This window comes from Leguminivora glycinivorella, chromosome 9, assembly GCF_023078275.1.
Source record: "Leguminivora glycinivorella isolate SPB_JAAS2020 chromosome 9, LegGlyc_1.1, whole genome shotgun sequence".
In the NCBI taxonomy this organism is placed as follows: Eukaryota; Metazoa; Arthropoda; class Insecta; order Lepidoptera; family Tortricidae; genus Leguminivora; species Leguminivora glycinivorella.
In genome coordinates, this window is record NC_062979.1 from 16,588,631 (window position 1) to 16,612,909 (window position 24,279).

The following is a 24,279-nucleotide window of genomic DNA, read 5'->3' on the forward strand; positions in this document are numbered from 1 at the left end:
AAAGAAAATTCTCCTTTCCGAATTTTCGGTGATGACAAAAAAGATTTCCATTATTGGTCTTAAAGTGTCAACTTAATGAGCTCAAATTATTGTGAACAATGATGATTGATGACGAATGTAAATTAATGCGTTCAATTACGTATGCGAGCAGCGACTTAATTGCAACAAAATGGACATCGGTTTATTACACAACTTTATTTATTTCCCATTTCAAACAGTTCAGAGTGTATTCAGAAATATATTCCGATTATTACGCCCTCTTGATTCTTCGAATACAGATAGCAAAATTGCATTGTATCCACAAGAGTGCAAAGCAATTTCATACAATTTTTAACTGGTGTACCCCGTGTGGTGACGGGTTAAGAATTTCACCACCCCCTTTCTTCCCGTGGGTGTCATAGAAGTGGACTGTGGGATATGGGTTAAATTGTGGCGTAGGCGAGAGGCTGGCAACCTGTCACTGCAATGTCACAATTTGGATTTCTTTCAACCCCTTTTTGCCAAGAGTGGCACTGAAACTTAGTAGTTCATGTGCTCTGCCTACCCCTTTATGGTTCTCACGTTATTATATGTATGTATGTTTTAACTAGTGAATATTTACTTTTATTTTTTTTTATTTTTTTTTATTATGGCAACAAACAGTCATTACATCAAAAGATACAATAGATGGAATACATAAAAGACAAACAGTGCCGAAAATTTAACAAATAGGTATTGTTCAATAATTATAAAAGTTGATACTGAGCGGTAGAAATAGATTTTGCGAGCAACCCAACCGGCAGCGTTACATTTTAACCGATAATCTTGTACCATATGTGCAAATAATAAATAAATTATAAACGCTGTCAGTTAAGCTGCCTACGGGATCCAGTAACACAGACAATATTAAATGATAATTAATTAATAACTTCAGTTATAGTAATTTGTTCTTATACCTTACGATCGATAAGTTCATTATAATTATACCTACATATATCGGTATATTACTTAGTTACTGAGTTATAGTTATTACGTTAGTGGAGATCTAGCCATTATGACTTATTGATTGGCATAATTTAACAGGCAGTTAGATATATCATTTTTAAACTTTGAAATAGATACATTAAAAGGGTTTATATGCATAAAGACATTATTATACATTTCAGGCGCGCGGGAGAGGAAACAATTTTTTGTATATTTTTTCTTCAAGTGAGGGGGTGAAAACAGATATTTTTTACGTGAGGAGCGGGCTGGTCGAGTACTGCATGAAAGTTTAATTTTTGATAGCAAAGTAGGGGAGTCGATTAGATTATTTATAATTTTAAATAAAATTGTCGCGTCAGTTAATTTGCGTCTGTTTTCTAGGGATAAGATGTTGTAGTGTTGTAGGGATTCCTGATAACTGGAGTTCTTACGAAAATTGCGATAGTTAAGAATTTTGATAAATTTTTTTTGGACCCCTTCTATTCTCGATTTATGACATTGGAAGTAAGGGCTCCATACGACACTACTAAAGTCTAATATGGATCGTACAAATGAAAAATATAAAATTTTGAGGGTTTTATTGGTTTTAAAAGGTTTACTGAGTCTATTGATTAGGCCTAGGTTTCGAAATGCTCTTTGAACTATTTTGTCTATGTGTGCATTAAAAGATACTTTGTCATCCATTATAATACCTAAATCTCTAATATTGGTCGTACGTTTAAGTGTGTCATCACAAAGGTTGTAGTTAAATATTATTGGATGTTTTTTACGGGTATAACTAATAACAGAGCACTTATCTGAATTTAAAAATAATTGATTTTGTGAACAGTATGAAGATAAGGCTCTAAGATCATTCTGCAGATCCAAACAATCTTTGACCGAGGTGACTACTTTAAATAGCTTCGTATCGTCAGCATATAATAAGTGATTTGAGTTGTTAAGTGTTGTGCCAATATCATTGATATAAACTGTAAATAAAAGAGGCCCCAAATGAGATCCCTGAGGGATACCAGAGGGCACGCTAAGATAATTAGAACAGTACCCTTTAACACATACGGCCTGACTGCGATTACGTACATATGAGTCGATCCATCTTAGAAGGCTGCCGTGCACACCGGCGTCCAAAAGCTTGTTAATAAGCAAATCGTGGTTAATTTTATCGAACGCCTTTGAAAAGTCGGTGTACACGACATCGATCTGTTGGTTTCTGTCCATGGCTTGAAGTATAAAGTCTGTAAAAGTCAACATATTAGATTCGACACTCCTACATTTGAAAAAACCGTGTTGATGTTCGGATATATGGTGTTTCAATGCTCTAAACAATTCTTCACTAACAATTTTTTCAAAAACTTTGCCTAGCACGCACAGTTTGGAGATAGGCCTATACTGATCAACGAGTGCCTTACCCTCAGTTGTTTTGGGTATGGGTGTTATTATTGAAGATTTCCATATGCACGGAAATATTCCTGTCTTTAGAGAAAATAGGAAAATATACGTAATAGGTTCAGCAAGTTCAGCTGCACATTTAGAGATTAAAAGTGGATGTATTCCATCGGAACCGGCGCCCTTATGAACGTTTACACGTCGCAACTCCCGAAGGACAATATCTTTATTCAAATTAATAGATTCTATATCTACGGCTGTTTCGGAAGTATTTGAGAAGTTTAACGTTATATTTGAATTGTTTTCTATAAATACGGAATGAAAATATCTGTTAAAAGCATTACATATATCTATACCCTCAGTTAGAACATTATTTTTATAAATCATTTTGTCAGGAATGTCATTATTCATTGTTTTATTTTTAACAAAGGCCCAAAAGTACTTAGGGTGCTCATTTATTTTTTGTTCACTAAAATCAATGTAATTATTGTAGCAATCTCGTTCCATTTTTCTAAATCTTTTTCTTAAAGTGGCATAGGTTAGGTAATCTTTTCTATTTCCGTATATTTTCCATTTCTTATGTATTTTTTGTTTTTCTTTACCTAATTTAATAAGAGGCTTAGTAAACCAGGGGGGGTGTTTATTACTATTATTTGATATGAGTTTACAGGGAACATGTTTAGCTATAAGTTCGTTAAGAGTTTTATAAAAATATGTGGTCATGTCCTCGACCAGTGACATAGATGAGAATACGGTTAACCAATCTATAATCGAAAGACCGGCGCGTATAGATTCAAAGTCTGCTTTAAAAAACATTTTTTTGTTGATTTTATTATTTATAAGTGAAGTTGGTAAGGACAAGGACAAGGCTATCTCGAGGGCTTTGTGATGAGGATCCTCAGAAACTAAAGGTGACTTGCATGTCAATACGTTACAGAATTTATTACATAGCACTAAGTCTAAAAGTTTGTTATTAGTATTAAATGAAAAGTTGTATTGGGACAGTAGGGATAAACTCATAAAATCAGATAATAGGGAGCTGTAGTAATCATTGTTGGTTGTAATGTCGATTAAGCCACTATCCTCATCGCGGAACCAAATTGCGTTAGATATATTAAAATCACCGAGTATGAGAAACAAATCGTTATTATACGTATCGAGTACTTGTTCAGCCCTAGATAAAAATGAGTTAAATTGTCGGTCGTAATTTTCACCATGCGGAATGTATGTGCATATAATATGTAGATGTGTAGGCGCGAGCGAGTCGCGCGAATCGAAGCCGGCCCGCGGCGCGACCGCCGCCGCCGCGAGCGGCAAGCTCACCCACAGCTCGTCGGCCGGCGGCGGCGCGCGCCACTCGGCTCGCTCCGACGCACACAGCTCGCGGCGCACCGCGACAGCCACACCACCACCCCGCTGGCACCCGCTAGCCTCAGCATCACGGTCGCATCTAAACACCACATAGCGGCTATCGAAATATTCAGAACTGTAAAAGGAGTCATTAAGCCATGTCTCAGTGATACATAGTATGTCGTAGTCGTTGTTTATCAAATTACATAGAAATTCATGTGACTTCGTACGCAAACCCCTCACGTTTTGGTAATAAATAGAAATATTGCTAAGACTTATAACTTTGATAGATTAATAAAAATATGCCTATTTGTTTTCCTCCCGCGCAAATTATAATTATGTGAATAAAACAGCTGTAAAACATTACTATTTTAAGAACGTAGTTATATGTATTAAGCAATTTTGTTATCGATCTAACATGCGTGCAATAATTTATTACAAAATAAATTGATTTAAACTCCTGTCTCAATAGATTACAAGACATTTACCTAAGTATAAGTGATGATTTTGAATCATAAATATTGAATAAATTGATGAATTTGATATAGGTAGGTAGTTTGATGTTTTACAGTTAGTACCTATTTTGTTAAGTGTTAGTACCTATGGTGAAAATTTTGTATATCACTCGGTGGCAAAGTTTATTTAACCTTCATGCCTTGAAACCCTCGCAATGCTCAAGATTCCACTGTTTAAACCACTAGCTTTGACGCGGTTCAATATTGGAATCTCGCTTGCTTGGGTATCATTAGGCAGGCACGTGCGGTTTAAAACAACTTTGCTCCCTTGTAAAACAAAAGCCTATAAAATGTTTGTGTATGATCGAAGGAACCATGGCATAACAGGGAACTCGTAGGATAAGAGATACATTTATAATATAGCCCTTACTTTACTGGCTGAGTGGCCCAATAAGGATCTTGGCCTCTGACAAAAGAGATTGCCGTCCTGGCCTATAATCCGGCGCCACTTTATGCTGGTTCTGTATTCCGAAGGCGAGAAAGGGCATTCTTACACAAATTACTCGCTCATGGTAAGCTTTCCATTGGCCGGGTAAGCTTACCATGGGCCGGATAATTTGAGCTTGTGTTGGGGAAGGCATACTAATATATAAATACCTACATAGGCGTATAGATGTGACCACTGACAATGCGTAATTGCGTATTATGGTATGCGTATTTTAAAACAGTAAAATGTCACGAAAATTAATTATTATAACAATGTACACGTATGTGCATTGAAAGTTAATCGCATTTGTAATGCCAACAAAAGTCAGAACATAGGTAGCTATTTAATTATGTTTGAATTGCGGAATATTTATGCGGAACGTTTCGATATTTGCATACACCATACGTTGGATGACAAATTGACAATGTAATATTACAGTTTCGTTGAGATGTGATGGTAGAGACAAGAGGAAGCCGGGAGCCATAGGAACTTTGTAAAAACAACGTAGCCTCGTAATGTTTGTGTTTGTTTGAATTTTCTCAATGAGTCTCTAGATGCTGCAGTCATGCAGCGGCAGTCATGCACTCGTAGCTCTGTAGTTGTGCAGCTGCAGTCGTGCGGCTAGAAATGAATTGGTACCTTTATTATAGATAAAAAAATGTGACAGACAGACAGACAGACGGACAGAGCGGCGCCATAAGGGTTCCTTTTGTACCATTTTAGTACGAAACCCTAAAAAGAACATTTTCACATGGGGTTTAGCACAACTTGCGCGCGAGTTCATACTTCAACTTGGCGCTAGATATATGGACTCGCACGCGACAACGCAAGCCATGCCACGGAAGACCAGGGTACCATGTATCCAAGACCAGGGTATCCAAAAGGTACCTTGACACCAAGCTGAGTGGAAACCTTTTCAGTGACGTTTTATTTCAATTTTTGTGACATTTTTTTGTAATTTATATTGTTTAAGCGTCCTGAATAAAGTTTTTTTCGATTCTATTCTATTCTATGCTAGCCCGCCTGTAGGCCTAGCACATGATTGCCGAAAGAGTATGTCGCCGCGAGATAGATCACACGTCTTCTTCTAAAAGTATTAGGTAATGCCATAAGGACGGGTAGTCTATCTCGCGGCGACTTACTCTCGCGGCAATCATGTGCTAACACTGCTGTTATCATAAGGTCATAACTGATACCGCCGTAAACGTGTTCGTTTGACAGATGATATCGCAGAACCCTCATCATCATTTCACACGCCACCGCGATATTTATGAGCAAATAACGTTTGCGGTCTGAAAATAACGCTTGCTTAATGCGAGAGATAAGTTTCCAAATTATCCGGTCCATAAAGAATGGTTTACGGCGCTTTAATTATGAACTCATATAGAAATGAAAGAAAGTTCCGAATTCAAAATCGGGAAAAATTAACGTGGGTATTACGACTTTCTTGAAAATTACACAGATACATTTATATCGGTAGGCATTTGCCAGATTTCATTTGATTCATTACTTACGTTTCAATTATGTACTCCCTGTATATTTTTTTTCATTTTCCCGAACTAATTGAAATGATATTATTACTTGGTAAATGGTAATATCTTTTCGTACTTTAATTAAGTCCATATCGGGTAATACTGCTTTATTCCATTAGTGGAAACTTCATATCATGAAACATATATTATCCATACTAATATTATAAATGGGAAAGTGTGTGTGTGCCTGTTTATTTGTCCTTCTTTCACGGCAAAACGGAGCGACCTATTGACGTGATTTTTTTTTTAAGTGGAGATATACACCCGTCTGGAATCCACACGCTATATACCTACCTATTTTTTTTTTCATAGAGAAACAGCTTAAAATAATATTATACCTACACTAGCTTTTGCCCGAGGCTTCGCCCGCGTTAGAAAGAGACAAAAAGTAGCCTATGTCATTCTCCATCCCTTCAACTATACATAATATATATCTCCACTGTATAATGTATCCAGTTATAATATCTGATCATACGAATCGTACAGGATAATCATTTTGTTAAAAAGTGTTATTAATTAAGAGTATTTTTCTAACCTGACAAAGCAGCAATGTACGCCATCCAACTTAATTTGACATGACATAAACGTCATGCCGTAATGACGATTAGGTAGGTACGCTAATTGATGACGTAATACATTGCGTGCTGAATGATTAGGTATTATAAGAAAATATCTCCTCTATTAAAAAAAAAATGTAGTTAGACTCCTTAGGTCAGATACTAATCGTTATTAAGATATGCGCCCGTATGAAATACACCGACTGTATTATATTAGTTTTAATGGTGCCTCCCAACACAAGCACTTTCTGCTTACCGGGCGGCTCCATCCACTGCATAAAATGTATTTGTATTTTTTTAATACAGAATTTTTATATTTTTTTTTTGTAATTGGGGCGATAAAGGCTACACGTTGTCTTATGTCAAGACTTATGTTAGGGTGAGTAGGGAATATTAAAAGAAAAAAAAGTAATAGAAAAACTATTCTCTTAAAGACTACTCCAATAATTGGGCACTACAACTGTCCCTATTAATCCTTTGTGTTTCAGACAACGTAACAATAGTAGGTATAATACGTAGAATCATTTTTGTTGTTTTGCCTTGACATTTTTTATGGATGAGCAAATCTGGCCACGCAGTAGCATAAAGTCAAGCCGTTATCAGCAATTTTGAGAGAACCAGCCTCGGCAAGGGTTAAGGAAATGCCAAACTTTTATCGAAGTTTGAGGTTTAAATTACATATGCAACAGCTAGGCTGTTAAAATCGTTGGCAACTTGAAATTACTCTAGTATCTGTGGCGAGAGCAAAATATAAATATTGAGTTAACCCAAGGATTTCAATTCGTTCTACAAAAAGAGCAAACAAGTCATAGCGCTGAACCGAAAGATGACAGTTTTATTATATTTCTGACAGTGATTTGTATTAACTCCTTCCAAATAGATTGGAATAATATGTTTATAACAAGAACAATACTGTTCAGGCACAATAAACCACTGTGCAACTACGTCAGCGGCACCGCAGCGACACCGTGTACTGCATCGTATGCGCCCCGCCACTATCCCAAGACGCTATCCGATCGCGGTCAAGCACACACTCAAAAATATTCTTTTTTTGTAAATCAATTACTCCAGTAATAAAATAGTATGTAACTTCAAAGTGCAATTTATTGAAGAGCTCCTAGAAGAAACCTTTACATAATTTTTGGCGACCGAAGACACGACGTTGCGCGGAGGCGCAATACCTAAAGACGACGTAACCTGCCACCACGAGGTCCACGAAGAGGAGGCGTGAGGTGGAAGCGAACAGCGAACTCCTGCCTGCTGGTCTACATATTTCAGGGAAGTGCCCGTTCCTAAATCTCCATTATTTCCACTCATTCCAATTCCTTTCCACAGAAAGTCTCGACTGTGCGCAAGTACCGTTAGGTTACATATGACACGTGCACGTGGCCACGTAGGTATAAAAGTAGCTTAATTTCGAAGATTTTCCTTGTTTTCTTCAAATAATAATTAAATTTAGCGTTCTCTTATTTAAATCATTAATTTAAATATTCAATTTAGTGCCAATTTTACCCCTTTGTTCAATAGTAAGACATTTAAGTAATAGATCGAACCCCCTTAGTTAATTATAGCCATTTAGCTATCCATAAAAATAAATCAGCATCTTAGTTGCATAGGTACTTATTGCGCTCGCCGACTATTCCAGATTTTGCGTAAACAAGTCGAGGGCCGACTGTTGCTACGCGGAGAACAAAAGATCACGCGCATCGGCCACTCCATCGGCGTGGTTGCACATTTAAGACTATCAACGCTGCACGGGTTTGAATCTGAACTGCAAGGTTTGCCGGATTAAACGGTATTTATAAAATTTTATTACCTATTTGTTCATTACAATGTCTGAAACAGAGTTGAAAGAGTTATTAAAAAACCGGCCAAGAGCGTGTCGGGCCACGCTCAGTGTAGGGTTCCGTAGTTTTCCGTACTTTTCTCAAAAACTGCTGAACCTATCAAGTTCAAAACAATTTTCCTAGAAATTTTTTATAATGTTCTACTTTTGTGATTTTTTTCATATTTTTTAAACTTATGGTTCAAAAGTTAGAGGGGGGGGGGACGCACTTTTTTTCCTTTAGGAGCGATTATTTCCGAACACATTAATATTATCATAAAACGATTTTAGTAAACCCTTATTCATTTTTAAATACCTATCCAACAATATATCACACGTTGGGGTTGGAATGAAAAAAAATATCAGCCCCCACTTCACATGTAGGGGGGGTACCCTAATAAAACATTTTTTTCCATTTTTTATTTTTGCACTTTGTTGGCGTGATTGATATACATATTGGTACCAAATTTCAGCTTTCTAGTGCTAACGGTTACTGAGATTATCCGCGGACGGACGGACGGACGGACGGACGGACGGACGGACGGACGGACGGACGGACGGACAGACAGACATGGCGAAACTATAAGGGTTCCTAGTTGACTACGGAACCCTAAAAAGCGTAGTGTGATTAAGGGTAAAGTAACTGTGTTTAAAAATAAATATGCGGAATTTGAGAGCAAATCAGAGATTACTTCTAGTCAAGTTAATGAGCTAGCTTTGCGGTTGGGCAGATTTGAAACTGTTTTCAATAATTTTGACGATTTACGGGAAAAGATTGAATCGATAACCAGTGACAGTGATCAGTTAACAGAAAATATACAAATTAAAAACGATTTCTTCGATCTGATCAATTGCGCTCAAGAGTTTATAGATACGCACAAACAAAAGTTCGCTGATGCTGATGATAGAAGTGTCAGTAGCCGAAATTCAAACCAGCAAATTAATATTAAACTTCCTCAAATAAAGCTGCCAACTTTCGATGGAAATTATGGCAAATGGCTTGAATTTCGTGATACTTTTATGTCCATAGTGCATAATAATAGTTCATTAAATGAAATAAATAAATTTTACTATTGACGCACCTCTTTAGAGGGCAGCGCCGCACTTGTAATTAAATCTTTAGAAATATCTGCCGCCAACTACGCAGTCGCTTGGAGTTTACTGTGTGATAGGTACGACAACAAGCGGCAGCTGGTTCATAATCATTTGCAGTCCTTATTCCGCATCGAGTCTCTGGCACGCGAGTCAGATAAGGCTTTACGAAATCTAATTGATAATGTGACTAAAAATTTAAGAGCGCTCGAGAGCCTCGGCGAGAAGGTAGATTGCTGGGATACGCTAATTGTTTTTCTTTGCTCCTCCAAGCTTGACCCGATCACATTAAGAAAATGGGAGGAAAAAGAAACAGTCTAGAAGACTCGCCGAAGCTATCGGAGTTCACTGACTTTCTTCGTAGTAGGGCTGACATATTGGAGTCGTTGGCTCGAAGCGGCTGTAATGTTGAAAAACAGCTTGAAAAACAGCCTATTAAAAAATTAGATAAAATTCAAAAAACGTTTGTCGCCGCCGCTTCGAACTCAATGACTACCAGCGCGCCTCAATCATCGTGCTTGATATGCAAAGGTGACCACCGTATTTACACGTGTAGTAAATTTCTTGAAATGACACCGGAAGTGAGAAGTGATGAAATATATAAGTTAAAGGTGTGTCCAGTCTGTTTTCGAAGTGGTCATCGAGCATTTCAATGCCGAGCTAATCCATGTAAAGTATGTGGACGTAAGGTAACGAACCCAATCATGGACAGTTTAAGAAAATATTTCGCCTGTTTTTGATATTTCACTGATAAATGTAAAAATTCTACCGCTAAGCGTGTTAAATCTTGAATGTCCTATCCTTCTTCTACATTTCAAGCGTATTGCAGAATATTCATATTCATATTCATTTATTCATAAAATTAACAATTTTACATGTCAAAGTTAAAGTTAAATTATCATAATTAGGGTACAATACAATATTACATTTTAAAAATAGAAAATATTACTTCTATTGGTTTCTTCATAGTTAATAAATTAAAACTAGGTGTTTTTTCTCCAATTATGGACGGCAGTTCTCCAGTAATGGATCCCCCATTATGGACAGTGAAATAAGGTTAAAATTTTACTTTTAAAGCCAACTGATACTCAATGAGTGAATTTTATATACCATAAATAAAATTAGTTTGGGTTATTTTAACATAGGATTGTTTCTTGTAAATTTTGGTTTTGTAAATTGTTCCTTGTCCATCATAGGAGGTACGCTGTTTTCCGGTTCCAGTAATGGACACTCGCAAAATAACGCTAAATCTTTATATCTTTGGAGCAACAAACTAGTATGTTTTATACCTTATCTCATGCTTAATGCAGTAAGTAAAAGTCATTCAAGTTTACACCGAGTATTATTATCTTATTATTTTATACATGAACTCAAGTCTCTTAGCAACATTACTAAGAATTCGTCTTGATATTTTTTTCAGAAAACTGGTGAATTTTATCTTGCCGCCAAATCCTTCAGAAATAACCGAATTAATTGAAACTTCAAGATTAAACAGCTTTACAACTCTAGTTTATGGTACATTGCCGTCAGTTTTTAGAAACTAATTTTAGATACTTATTTTTAAGGATTTGTGTTTTTTTTGTCCATAATGGCATCACCGTCCATTATAGGGTATTTTACATTAAACACTATCTTTAACACTCTTAACTATAATTGAAAGGGATATGTATGTAGATGACTTAGTTACGGGTTCGGACAGTGCCGATCAATTAAAAAACATTCTCACATCGGTCTCACAAACCTTAGCAAAGGCGCAAATGAATTTACGTAAAATAAAATCCAACTGCACTCAATTATTTCATGATGAAGAAAACTTTGACGAACAAACAAATGTCGACTTTAATGACGAGTGTTCTACGCTAATGTCTCATGCCAGTAAAATCCTTTTGTATATAATACACGTTAGATTAGCTTCGTTTACAGCTCGACAGATTCCTGAAGAACAGTCTGGGTTTGTCGCCGGCAAGGGAACACGGGATCAAATTTTGAATATTCGGATACTCATAGAAAAATGTCGCGAGTTCAACAGACCCCTGGTCCTGTGTTTCATCGATTACGCTAAAGCTTTTGACTGCGTTAAGTGGAGTACCATGTTTGATGTGCTAATTGAAATGGGAGTTCCTGACCACCTTGTATTCCTGATTCAGAATCTGTACCTTGAAAGCACAAGCTGCGTGAAATTGGACGATAAATTATCGAAACCATATCGCCCGGAGCGAGGCGTGCGACAAGGATGCATTTTGTCCCCGTTACTGTTCAACTTGTATGGCGAATACATTATGAGAAAAGCACTTGAGGACGCACAGTTCGGCATCAAGGTGGGCGGCCACTACATTACAAACCTTAGGTACGCAGACGACACTACTATTGTGGCTTCGAGTGAAGAGGAGATGGCGGCCCTGTTGAAGAAAGTTGAAGCAGAGAGTGCTAAAGCTGGATTGAGAATAAACCACAGCAAAACCAAGATCATGGTAGTAGACCGAGCAAGTGTTCTTCCTCAATACAATGCCCTTGATAGCTACGAGAAAGTGGATAAGTTTGTTTACCTGGGGTCGCTTATTTCTAATGGCGGTGGCAATACACAAGAGATATGTCGACGTGCAGGAATGGCGAAAGGTGCTATGTCTCGATTAGAGAAGCTTTGGAAAAACCGTGGTATTCGTCGTGCAACCAAGGTACGGCTGGTGCGAGCATTGGTGTTCTCCATCTTTATGTATGGCGCTGAAACTTGGAGCTTAAAAACCCTAGACAGGAAAAAGATTGATGCTTTTGAGATGTGGTGCTGGAGACGGATGCTCAGGATCCCATGGACTGCTTTTAGAACTAACGAGTCAATACTGCGAGAACTGAATATCACCAAGCGGCTCTCAACTATTTGTCAGGAGAGAATACTCAGGTTCTTCGGGCATATCATGCGTTCTAAACAGCACACTCTCGAAAGGAACATTATCCTCGGCAAAGTCGAAGGCCGACGCTCCAGGGGTGGAATACCGCTAAGGTGGGCTGAGACCGTGAAGAAAGCTTGTGGTTCCATGCAGATGGCAGTCCATATGGCCCTAGACCGCGTCAAGTGGAGAGAAATCACTGTTGGTCACGATCCTCAGCCATGAGGGAACGACTGAGAAGAGAAGAAGTTCTACGCTCGGAATGCGTTGGAACCCAGCGGCGGATAAGTTGCTTATCAGCTGCTCGAAGGGTGTCAACGATGTAAACAAGTTAGATGCTAAGTGCACAAAACGCACTATCTTATCCACGATTGCTAGCATATTCGACCCTTTGGGTTTGTTAAGTGTTTGTACAATTACATTTAAATTACTTTTAAAGAATATCTGGACATTGAGTTTGGAATGGGACGATGAGGTCCCATCAGACATAAAGCAAACGTGGAATAAGATCGTACGCGGATTAAATTTGTTAACTGCGTTCGAAATTGATCGTTATGCATTACAACCTAAGGCGAAAAATACTGAATTGCATTTTTTCTCGGATGCTTCCTTATTAGCCTACGCCGCGTGCGCATATGTTCGCTCGATAAGTGATAAGGGAGTAGTAGTTCGGTTGCTCTGCGCCAAGGCCAAGGTCATGCCTACTCGGCCAGCTGTTACGATACCTCGCGCGGAGCTCCTGGGCGCATTGTTGGCTGCTCGACTTTATGACAAAATAAGGAAGTCATTACGACAGAATATTAATAAAGTATATTTTTGGGTCGATTCGAAAATCGTACTTTCGTGGCTAAATATTTATAATTCAAATAAAATGCAACTCAAAACGTTTGTATTGCATCGCGTATCCGAGATAACGGAATTATCTCGCGGCGCTCAGTGGAACTACGTCCCGTCTGGTCAAAATGCAGCTGATGCAGCTAGCCGAGGGTTAATGCCCGATCAGCTGACGTATGACGGCATGTGGTTTCAAGGACCGTCATTTTTAAAGTGTGATGAGACGGACTGGCCATCTCAAGACAATTCAATTGAATTAAATTCAGATATACCTGAAATTAAATCCACTGTTCAAGTAATGAGCGCGAACTTGAAGACAAACGCGTCAGTGGATTTTATTGACATAGAAAAGTTTTCGAACTTTAATCGCTTGAAAAGGTCAGTCGCGTACGTGTTACGATTTATAAATAATTGTAAACAGCCTAATAATAAATTTCTAGGGCCTTTAAGTGTTTCAGAATTGCATGCGGCTGAAACTACCCTTGTTAAATATTCGCAAAGAAATTCGTTTCCTGACGAATTAAATTTATTAAAAAATAACTTACCTATAAATAAACGGTCCAAGCTAGTGTCTTTAGACCCTTTTATAAATGAAGATGGTGTGCTGCGAGTTGGCGGCAGATTATCCAACTCCGATTATATGTATGATAAAATACACCCTACCATTTTAGACGGTAAACATTATTTAAGTAAATTGATATAATATGTACATTTTCATATACAGCTAAAACATACCGGGCCGCAACTGCTACACTCGAGTGTTCGCGAAGAATATTGGATTATAGGAGGACGATTATTGGCGCGTAAAACTTATCAATCGTGTGTAACTTGCAAGCGCCTGCGAGGAGCAGTTGCGACCCAACTCATGGGCAACCTGCCGGCTCAGCGCGTGTCGCCAGGGTACCCATTTCAATCCACGGCCATCGATTATGCTGGTCCGTTCTTAATTTTAAGTAAAAAAAGGCGTGGAGCCCAATTAATAAAATTATTTCTATGTATAATGTGTTGTCTAAGAACAAAGGCCGTTCACCTCGAACTTGCCAGTGATCTCAGTACGCAAAGCTTCATTTTAGCTCTTAAGCGATTTCTTGCCAGGAGAGGAAAGCCTCATGAGATTTATTCGGACAATGGCCGAAACTTTCTAGGGGCTAGTAATGAAATAGGTCAAGTTATTCATAACTCTTGTAACTCTGTCTCAGAAACGTTCGCTAATGAACACATTCAGTTCAGATTCGCGCCCGCGTACTCGCCTAATTTCTCTGGCTTAATCGAAGCCGCGGTAAAATCCGCAAAATACCATATTAAAAGAATAATTGGTAGCATGCACTTTACATATGTAGAACTAGAAACGATATTTGTTCAAGTTGAGGCTATCTTAAATAGTCGACCTTTGTGTCCCTTATCTTCCGATCCTCACGACCTATCCCCGTTGTCCCCAGGGCACTTCCTGATCGGACGACCATTGACTTCGCTGCCGGCGCCAAACCTCGAAGAAGCCAAGCCGAGCCAGCTCCATCGATACGCACTCATGGAACAAGTGCGACAGCATTTCTGGGCCAGATGGAGCCACGAGTATGTCAGTCTACTGCAGCAGCGCACTAGATGGCGCTCACGTCAGCCTAACCTCGAGCTGGGCCAGCTCGTCCTAGTGAAACAACCCCACGGCCCGCCGTTGACCTGGCCGCTCGGGCGCATTGAAAAACTACACACCGGCTCTGATGGATTATGCCGCGTTGTTGACGTCAGAACGCGAAAGGGCCTAGTTCGACGTGGCATTTCCTGCATTTGCCCTTTACTGAAGGACGGAGAGGATACTGACCAACAACCATGTTGAAAGCAGGAGCTTTCAAGGCGCGGGAGCATGTTCAGGCACAATAAACCACTGTGCAACTACGTCAGCGGCACCGCAGCGACACCGTGTACTGCATCGTATGCGCCCCGCCACTATCCCAAGACGCTATCCGATCGCGGTCAAGCACACACTCAAAAATATTCTTTTTTTGTAAATCAATTACTCCAGTAATAAAATAGTATGTAACTTCAAAGTGCAATTTATTGAAGAGCTCCTAGAAGAAACCTTTACAAATACTTACTTGTATCTACATAGGTATTTCTGATCGTCGAGGAACTTATTAAATAAGATTTCCTTTATTTTTCAGCAGTAAAAGTCTGTATTGTAAGGCAAATATAAAGAATATATTATGTAATGTATGTAGGTAATACAGTGTGTAACCCTATTGGCTACGTGCACGACAATTACGCCCACTACCATGTGAACTTGAAGTGGAAAATGTCAAAAAATGACATGTAAACAAACATTATATTTTAACGATTTTTCGTTAATTTTAAATAAATCGAATAACAAGAGCTACTATTTCAAGTGTAATTTAGGTAGATAGACTATAAAGACATGGATATAATACCAAAAATCAGTTTCCAAAGCATTACTCACGGTATAAACTTCCAACTCCAGACCACAGAAAGAGTCAATAAATTGGTGCTGGCAGGGCATATAAGGAATCTTGAAGAACATAGGAGTAATGGTACAAGTTCTTCGAGCTAGTGATATGGTATTCGCTAAACCTCCGTCCCGTTAATGCCACATACAACAAATCTAAACGTAAGTACCTAGTCATGTCCGCGGCCGCAGAAATATCCGACACGGGCTTATTCCCAGGCTAGGCCTGAATCTTTAAGCATAATCTTTTACGGTAGGAAAAATACTAACAGCGTATAACAATATTAGGTAAACAAAGCTTAAATATAATTTATTATAATGTTTTGTTTTGACATGTCACTTACGTTTTCTTTTTACGGTAGCTATCCATTTAGTTCTTTGATCCAATTTCCAGTGTGCTCTAAGAAACGCATAGAACGTGCAACGACTATTTATGCCATTATTTTTACAATTAACAACGAAACAACATTGATGCCCCATATCAAACATTACACATTGTAGTATATTTTATGAGTTTTGATAGATGACAACCACAATCAGTGTCGATTTTGACCACCGCAAGCACTGCGATCGCTTTGCTTACCCCCTCCATGCACTTCGCACGAAGCCAATACGGGCGATAAATTGAACCATACATAGAATTAATTGTTAACATTCATTAAGAGGTGTTTCTGAATTACTCTTGATTTTCACCCCATAATTATTTTTACAACATTTTTTTCAGCAGCAATGTACTGTGAACATGTTTCCAATGACTGTTAATGACATTAACATTAAAAGGACAATACATTGGTATCACGCCACAAGACAGGGACTATTATATCAAGGACTACCTATGTGAGGTAGAGGAAAGATTTGGTAGGACTGCGCCGTCGTTTAGGCCGAAGGAGTTTTTGAAGGAGTTAACGATATCGTAAACGATCGATCGCCTCGTGTGTGGCGGCGCTTTAATTGCGACCGATGGTTCACGATATCTGTCCGATCGATCGAAGCGACGGATCGCACCGTGAATGTGGCACTTTATATCGTTATCGTAACTCTATCGTTCTTTCGTATTGGCACGACAGAGCCTGACTGACGATACGCTTACGAAGTGTAAGCGATTGTGACGTTTGGCTATGTAGTACATACATAGTATGTACATACATACACATACATACGATCACGCCTGTATCCCATAAAGGGGTAGGCAGAGCACATGAAACTACTTAAGCTTCAGTGCCACTCTTGGCATATAAGGGGTTGAAAGAAAATGAAACTGTGACATTGCAGTGACAGGTTGCCAGCCTCTCGCCTACGCCACAATTTAACCCATATCCCATAGTCGCCTTCTATGACACCCACGGGAAGAAAGGAGGTGGTGAAATTCTTAACCCGTCACCACACAGTCAACACATAGTATGTACCCTGAAAAAACTGAAGCGTATTTACATGAAAGCACGAGTCATTAACTTTAATGTGTAATTATCTGCTCCTAAATTATTATAATATGCTTATTCATATTCATGAAATAATAATGGCGTCGTAAACAAAATGCACAGGTACGCGATTAAACCCGCCCTTAAAACTCTGTTGCCTTGTTACAAACTTGTAAGTTAAACTTTTTAACTAAGGGAACACATCCGATTAAAGTAAAAGTAAGTACCAGTGCTCGACAATGTACCGGTATATGTTACTATCAATCTTAATTTTCTTTCTTCTTTCTAGCGTTATTCTATTTCGCCACGGCCTATGACAGCCTGGGGTCCGCTTTGGCAAGTAATCCCAGGATTTGGCTATGACACAAGTTTTTATCCAACCCGGAGGGTAAGCTAGGCCTTGGGATTATTCTGGTTTCCTCACGATGTATTCCATCACGGAAAAGCGACAAAAATTAAAAACTAATTGGTACAGTCACCGGCATAAATATGTGATTATTTCTATACCATATCATACGAAATAGTCAAACGATGAAAAGCGACAAGGTACAGTACAATCATCACTTTTTTTTGCCGGTGACTGTACTAGCCGGGGTTTCAACCCGCAACTTCCAGATTGAAGTCGCACGCTCTTACTTAGGCCACCAGTGCTACTTTTAATTTTAAGTCATTGTTGATGAAATAAATGTGTTATTTCAGTATATAAATGAAACGTTTGTTCAATCAGGCGGAGAAGGCGCCACGCTGGGGGAGTCAGACAACTGCGACCCGAGCGAGCTGAACATATGCGTGGAGAAGATCCCAAAAACACCCGTTGGTTTGCCAAAGACGAAAGAGGAATTAGACACACATTGCCGGTTAGTTGCTTGTATTTTCTTGTTTTTATTGAAAATGGGTTTGCTCTTGGCCACTGTCTAGCCGATGCCAAGACGTGTCCTGCGATAGAGCGAACTCGCCCAAAAGGTGCCAGGGGGCCGATTTTTGAATCTTGGCTACTCGATTTCGTGAAATTCGTTCAATAATATCTCCACTACTAGCGATTTAGATTCTACTAACCGGGGGCCGATTTTTGAATCTCGGCCATTCAATTTCGTGAAATTCGTCTAATGATATCTCCACTACTAGCGATTTAAATTCTAATAACAGAATCGAAAACGAGTGGTCATTACCACTAGTTTTAAAATTACTAGCCGTCCTTTTTCAAAAATAGCATTACGTCGTTTTCCCCAGACTTTCGAACAGCGAATTCGTGCTTTCGAAATTCAAAAATCGATCCCCTGTTCACCCTTGATTTGAAGGTCGCTGGGTTATAATATATGAACTATTAATTATATGGACGCCGGCAGGGAATTCCACACCTTTTCAGTGCGCATGAGAAAAGAAGAAGCAAAAGGTTTCATGCTAATTCGTGGATTATCTTCCAACTTGTTACGGGTATAGTGTAGGTATGTAAATTCCCTAGTAATTAGGTACTCTTTTTTTCTGAACAAATTAACCACGTGACCCCCCCCCCCACTGGGTACGAAGCTGAATCCACCCTTGAGTCAAAGTCTAAAGGAATATGAGTCAAATGGTCAAAAGTGATGTTCAAAAATATTTTATTCTGTGTCGAATGATGATCTTAGCAAATGCACTGTAACTACAAAAACTTTTTAAAACAGACTATATTATGTATAAAAGTACATCAATACTTCATTCTTCATGAGCACTATGTACGGTGTATTTGTGCACTGAGAGAAAATACAACCAGTTTTCATGTTCGTTCAACAAGTTTTTTGGTTAAAATAGCGCTTACGTGCTTTTTGGTTCAAACAACAAGCTACTTGTCATTTGAATCGGCAATATATTTGAATCAACAAGTCGATTTTATAAAAACAACCTGACACATATTGTTTTAAGCATACGTTTGGCTGATTCAAACGGATAAACCGCAACAAGTCGAACTTGTTAAATTCACAATGCAAATTTCTCTCAGTGTGTAGAACAAAGGCATTTTAACTTCAATATTTTATGTTTAGAGCCAAGTGATCCAAGGGTTGCTCGTAACAATGAAACTTTTGACATTATTTAAACTTTTACCTGATTTATTATTTTAATATGACTTATTTGCTTACGTAGTTTAAAAAAAATGTCCCTCGCGAAAAATAATGCGCCAGTTTTCTTTAAAATATCGCTAATTATTTAACAACAAATTGGATTATTAATCGTTCGCAAAATAGAAACACCTGTCTCGCATTTTGTTTCCCTAACTCCGGTTTATTAATTACATGATGGGGAGCGTATTTCAAAATTTTCAAACGTAAATAAAATGTTAATTTCTCATTCATTACAAAGTACAACAGGATCCCTGAGGTAGTTTCATGTTCACATTGTATAAACGCAACGTCAGTATACAAGTTGAACTAATTTATATGATTATTAGTTGTTGAGTTTTCAGGTCAGCATGCGATTAACAATTATGTAATGAAATATTTATAACTACGTTTTCTTCACAGCGAAGTTTTTAAATGGATATGTAAATTAACAAATCTTATATCATAGTCTCACACAGATTGACTGCGTCCCGCGGTAAGCTCAAGAAAGCTTGGGTTGTTGCTAATGAAATACGTTGGCAACAGGAAGCGTCTGGGTAAAATACCCTGTGGTGCCGAACAGCCGTGCCCACAGTGCCCCCGTAAATGTTTTCATATCGGCAGACAAGAGAAGAGCGTCGCAAACTCGGAGTCGCTGAGCTACACGAGTATTAAAAGTATATTTGTTATACAAGGGTGCGAGTGTGGAATTGGACATTTTTTAACACACGAGAAGTAAAATAAATAAATACATTTGCACCCGAGTGTAACACAAAACTTTTCCCCTCATTATAGCGAGGAAAGTACAACGCAAAAAACGCGTTTATCACTGCTTCCAGTAGTTTCACAGGTGGTAAAATACCCTGTGGTGCCGAACAGCCGTGCCCACAGTGCCCCCGTAAATGTTTTCATATCGGCAGACAAGAGAAGAGCGTCGCAAACTCGGAGTCGCTGAGCTACACGAGTATTAAAAGTATATTTGTTATACAAGGGTGCGAGTGTGGAATTGGACATTTTTTAACACACGAGAAGTAAAATAAATAAATACATTTGCACCCGAGTGTAACACAAAACTTTTCCCCTCATTATAGCGAGGAAAGTACAACGCAAAAAACGCGTTTATCACTGCTTCCAGTAGTTTCACAGGTGGTAAATCATCGTCATCGTCAAGCAGAAAAAATTACTATATTCAAAGTCAAATTACTTTATCCACTAGTGGATAAAATGCGTTTTTACCCGCTTGTATTAAATGTAGCTTTCAGTGGATAACGGAACTGCCTGCTTCGCATACCTAAATTGTAGAATGAACTTCACTGTCTGCCTGTGGTATCTCCGGACCGATACCATCTTCAAACCTTCAAGAAAAGAGCGTCAACCCATTTTAAAGCTGTGGCAACGCACCTCTAATCCTTCTGGTGTTTTGGGTGACCAAACTGTTTATATGCAGCAGATGATCCCTTACCATCAGGCGACCTGTCTGCTATTTGCGTCCTATCGCATAAAAGAAACAAGACATCGTACCCTAATAAGAATACAACCAAAACAACGGACATATGTGCGCGCGCAACGGAGTATAAGCGTCTGAACGGTTTACCACACAACCCTCGTATTACCCGATTAGCTCGTATAACACACCTGTTCTGTTACGAGTTTATCGGGCCGGGCCAATATTTGGCCTCGAGCGGGCGGATCTCTCTCTCTCTGAGATTTGCTACTTCAGGCGAAAGGAATAGGTTTTTCTAAGTATTGGGGGATATCTTACAAGTCTTACAACAACACATGTTGACCTAGCCCAAAACTAAATACCTTGTTATTTATAAGTTCAGTAGAGATTCAGGTCAATCGGCTTAGCAGGTAGGGTCACTATCTACTAAGCCGACAAAACCTCGAATTGAGTACATCACTAGTGTTGTTGATTTTCATATAAAATATGGCGGGGCAATTAAAACTACCAAATTGTTGAAATTAGCCTCCATCGCAATTTAAGGGGGGCAATTTAAACTATCGCTTAAATACTATTAAAACATGAAAATCAGAAGATTGAAATACCTACAAACATTTAAAAATTGTATAATTATGCAATTAACTGTAGAAAAAAATGTTAAATCACATTGAAACCATATTTTTTATGGAATGTTTGAGGCTGTATCTCACGCGCATACTACCAATTTCGTCGAAAACTTCACGGTCGTGTAGATCAGAGATCATTAGGACTATCAACACCATCTACGGTGAAATGATATGGAACTACAGTAAATGATGTAAAATATGGAAGATATTTCGATTAGTTACAAATTACAATTGCCCCGTAGTTACTATTACCCCGACTGACCCACAGTGTGGGATCAGACCTCATTTTTGACCATGGTCTTTTTATTGTAAAAACCGGTAGCCTAGACCAAAACAATGCTACGACTGAAACTCCCGAATGTCAAATATGACTAGTTTACGAGAAATTATTTTTTGAAATTTTGGGCAAATGTACCCGAAAATTGACTAAAACTCAAAATATCCTGAGAACGGTATCGATTATCAAAAAACACTTTTAAGAGAACTTATAGAACTACCAATATACTATCGTATGAAATAATCAGCACGGTCCTAACATCATTCATATCGGTTAATATTCGGGAATTTTAGTCGTAGCATTGTTTCGGTCTAGGCTACCGGTTTCTACAATAAAAAGACCATGGTCAAAAATGAGGTCTGATCCCACACTGTGTGACCTAATCTACTTTGAAGCAGCGTAAAATAAAACTCCTTAGATAACTTAAATAACTAATAAAAATACGTATAACCCGAAAATCTCAATGAAACACCAATTTAAAGTTATGGTGGGTAATTTCATCTCAGTCTTGGTCTTGGTGTTCAGTTCAAGGAAAGAGTACACCTTAAATCTTAAAAATCGGAAATTTACCTCCAAACTCTTCCGGTGTTTCAGGTGTCCATCCAGGACGGCAGTGATCGCTTACTATCAGGCTACCTGACTGCTCATTTACTCTATCGCATAAAAAAGTCTATAACACTACAGTGGAAAATCTGAATAAGAAAATATTTGTAAAATAACCCGTGTTGTGACGGGTTAAGTATTGCACCATCCCCCTTTCTTCCTGTGGGTGTCGTAGAAGTCGACTGAGGGATATGGGTTAAATTGTGGCGTAGGCGATAGGCTGGCAACCTGTCACTGCAATGTCACAATTTGGATTTCTTTCAAACCCTTTTTGCCAAGAGTGGCACTGAAACTTAGTAGTTCATGTGCTCTGCCCACCTCTTTATGGGATACAGGCTTTATATGTATGTATGTATGTTGTAAAATAACTAAATAAGTTAAATTTGTACGGAACCCTGGGTGAGATTTCAACAGAAAATAATTCACAGCTAACGTTAATTACAGAGATATTATCTATAAATGTTAAATTACACTTGATTTACCTACACGCTAAAACGAATGCGATGATCAACAGGCATTCTCAAAACAAATTGTTTGCGTTAAGGGAGCTCTCGGAAACATTTAACGGCTTTGACAATTTACAGCTCCAGTGCCTTTTCAAGAACTGATTAGACCATTGAATAACATCAAATTTTAATGATTGTTTTTACGATGATTTGTTTGATGTGTAGGTTCATTACAGTCATGTCTTCAAAATATTGACTTTGTTGGCTAAGTTTAGATACTCGGAATCGTTTGTACTTTTAAACCTTATATTACATGAAAAAAGTGTCCCGAAATGTTATACGAAATATTACATTACAATACAAGTGCGGAAAAGAGGAACTTCGAAACGAGTAGCAATAAATTAAAACACGACCGAAGTGAGTGTTTTAAATCGACACGAGTTTTGTTACAATTTTTTTGGTCGTAGAGAAATCCTTAAAACCACCGTTGTATTTTCTTCCCACGCATCACTTAAAGAAGATAACTTTTGTGTAAAATCTAAATATTCATTAGGTATGCAGATACATTTTAACTATTTTGAAAATCTGTTGAATATGATGCCCAACTAAAGTTATATTGTCACTATGAAAGCAGAAACATCTAGATTTTCATTGGTCTAAAAATATATAACTTTCGAAGATATTCGTTTTTTTTTGTCCAACTGAAGAATGAAGATTGTTCGCCTGATTAATTTTCAATGTCACAAGCTCATAAAATGTATCCTCTTTTTTCTTCTCAGTTTTTTATTAGTTTTATTACATATATTTTTCATCACAAAAATATCTCAAACTGTAATGGTTCTACTACAGATCTCTCCCTCCTCCATACGTACCTAATAACAACCTTACTAGTTTTACTGAACACAATAATGCTATACAATTAACTAGGGAACAAATCAAATTATTTTATTGAATATTTTTGATTTGTTCTTTTTTCAAGTACCTAGTCACACTACTATATACCTACTATATTTTTTCTTTCGTGTATGATATCTACATATTTCAATTTATAACGATAATGCTATATTTGAATAAATTTAATACAATTCCGGAATAAATTTAGGACACGATCTGAGGACAGAAAATATATTTTAAAATACACATACATTGAGAAGTACTTACTTTGCCCAGGCTTATTCTTTGTACTGTGCTTTGTATTGTTTAAATCTTCGATATATTTTGTGTTTTCTGCTTTACCACTTTTACAACTGTAAATATATTCTTACGATTTTTACTAATTATGCAATATTTCATATCCTACTGTTACATAGGCTACTTGCTCCTAGACAAATAAGCGCTCGTCTTTTTAAGAAGATCTGTCAATACGAATTTGAACGACTTGCTAATATGGAATTTATATGAAATCTGACTGAGTGACGTCACGGTCAACTCAGTTACTTTATATATTTCTACCTGACTTATAAAATAGAAATAGGATTTAAAAATAACTTCTGTCCTTGTTTTTGTTGCTTTATTTCGTGCACGGTATAAAATCTTTTATTTTAACAACAGTCAAGTTCCCTATTGTTAGAC

The 24,279-nt window shown here is 38.0% G+C and overlaps 1 protein-coding gene across 2 annotated transcripts in view; it reads left to right on the plus strand.

Moving 5' to 3' along the window:
- LOC125229432 overlaps positions 1 to 24,279 on the plus strand; it is an 83,183-nt gene that overhangs the window by 33,812 nt on the left and 25,092 nt on the right. For both annotated transcript variants that reach the window (XM_048134264.1, XM_048134263.1), the window contains exon 3: positions 17,967 to 18,096. In XM_048134264.1, coding sequence (XP_047990221.1) covers positions 17,967 to 18,096 — 130 coding nt within the window. The remainder of the gene's footprint in view (positions 1 to 17,966; positions 18,097 to 24,279) is intronic.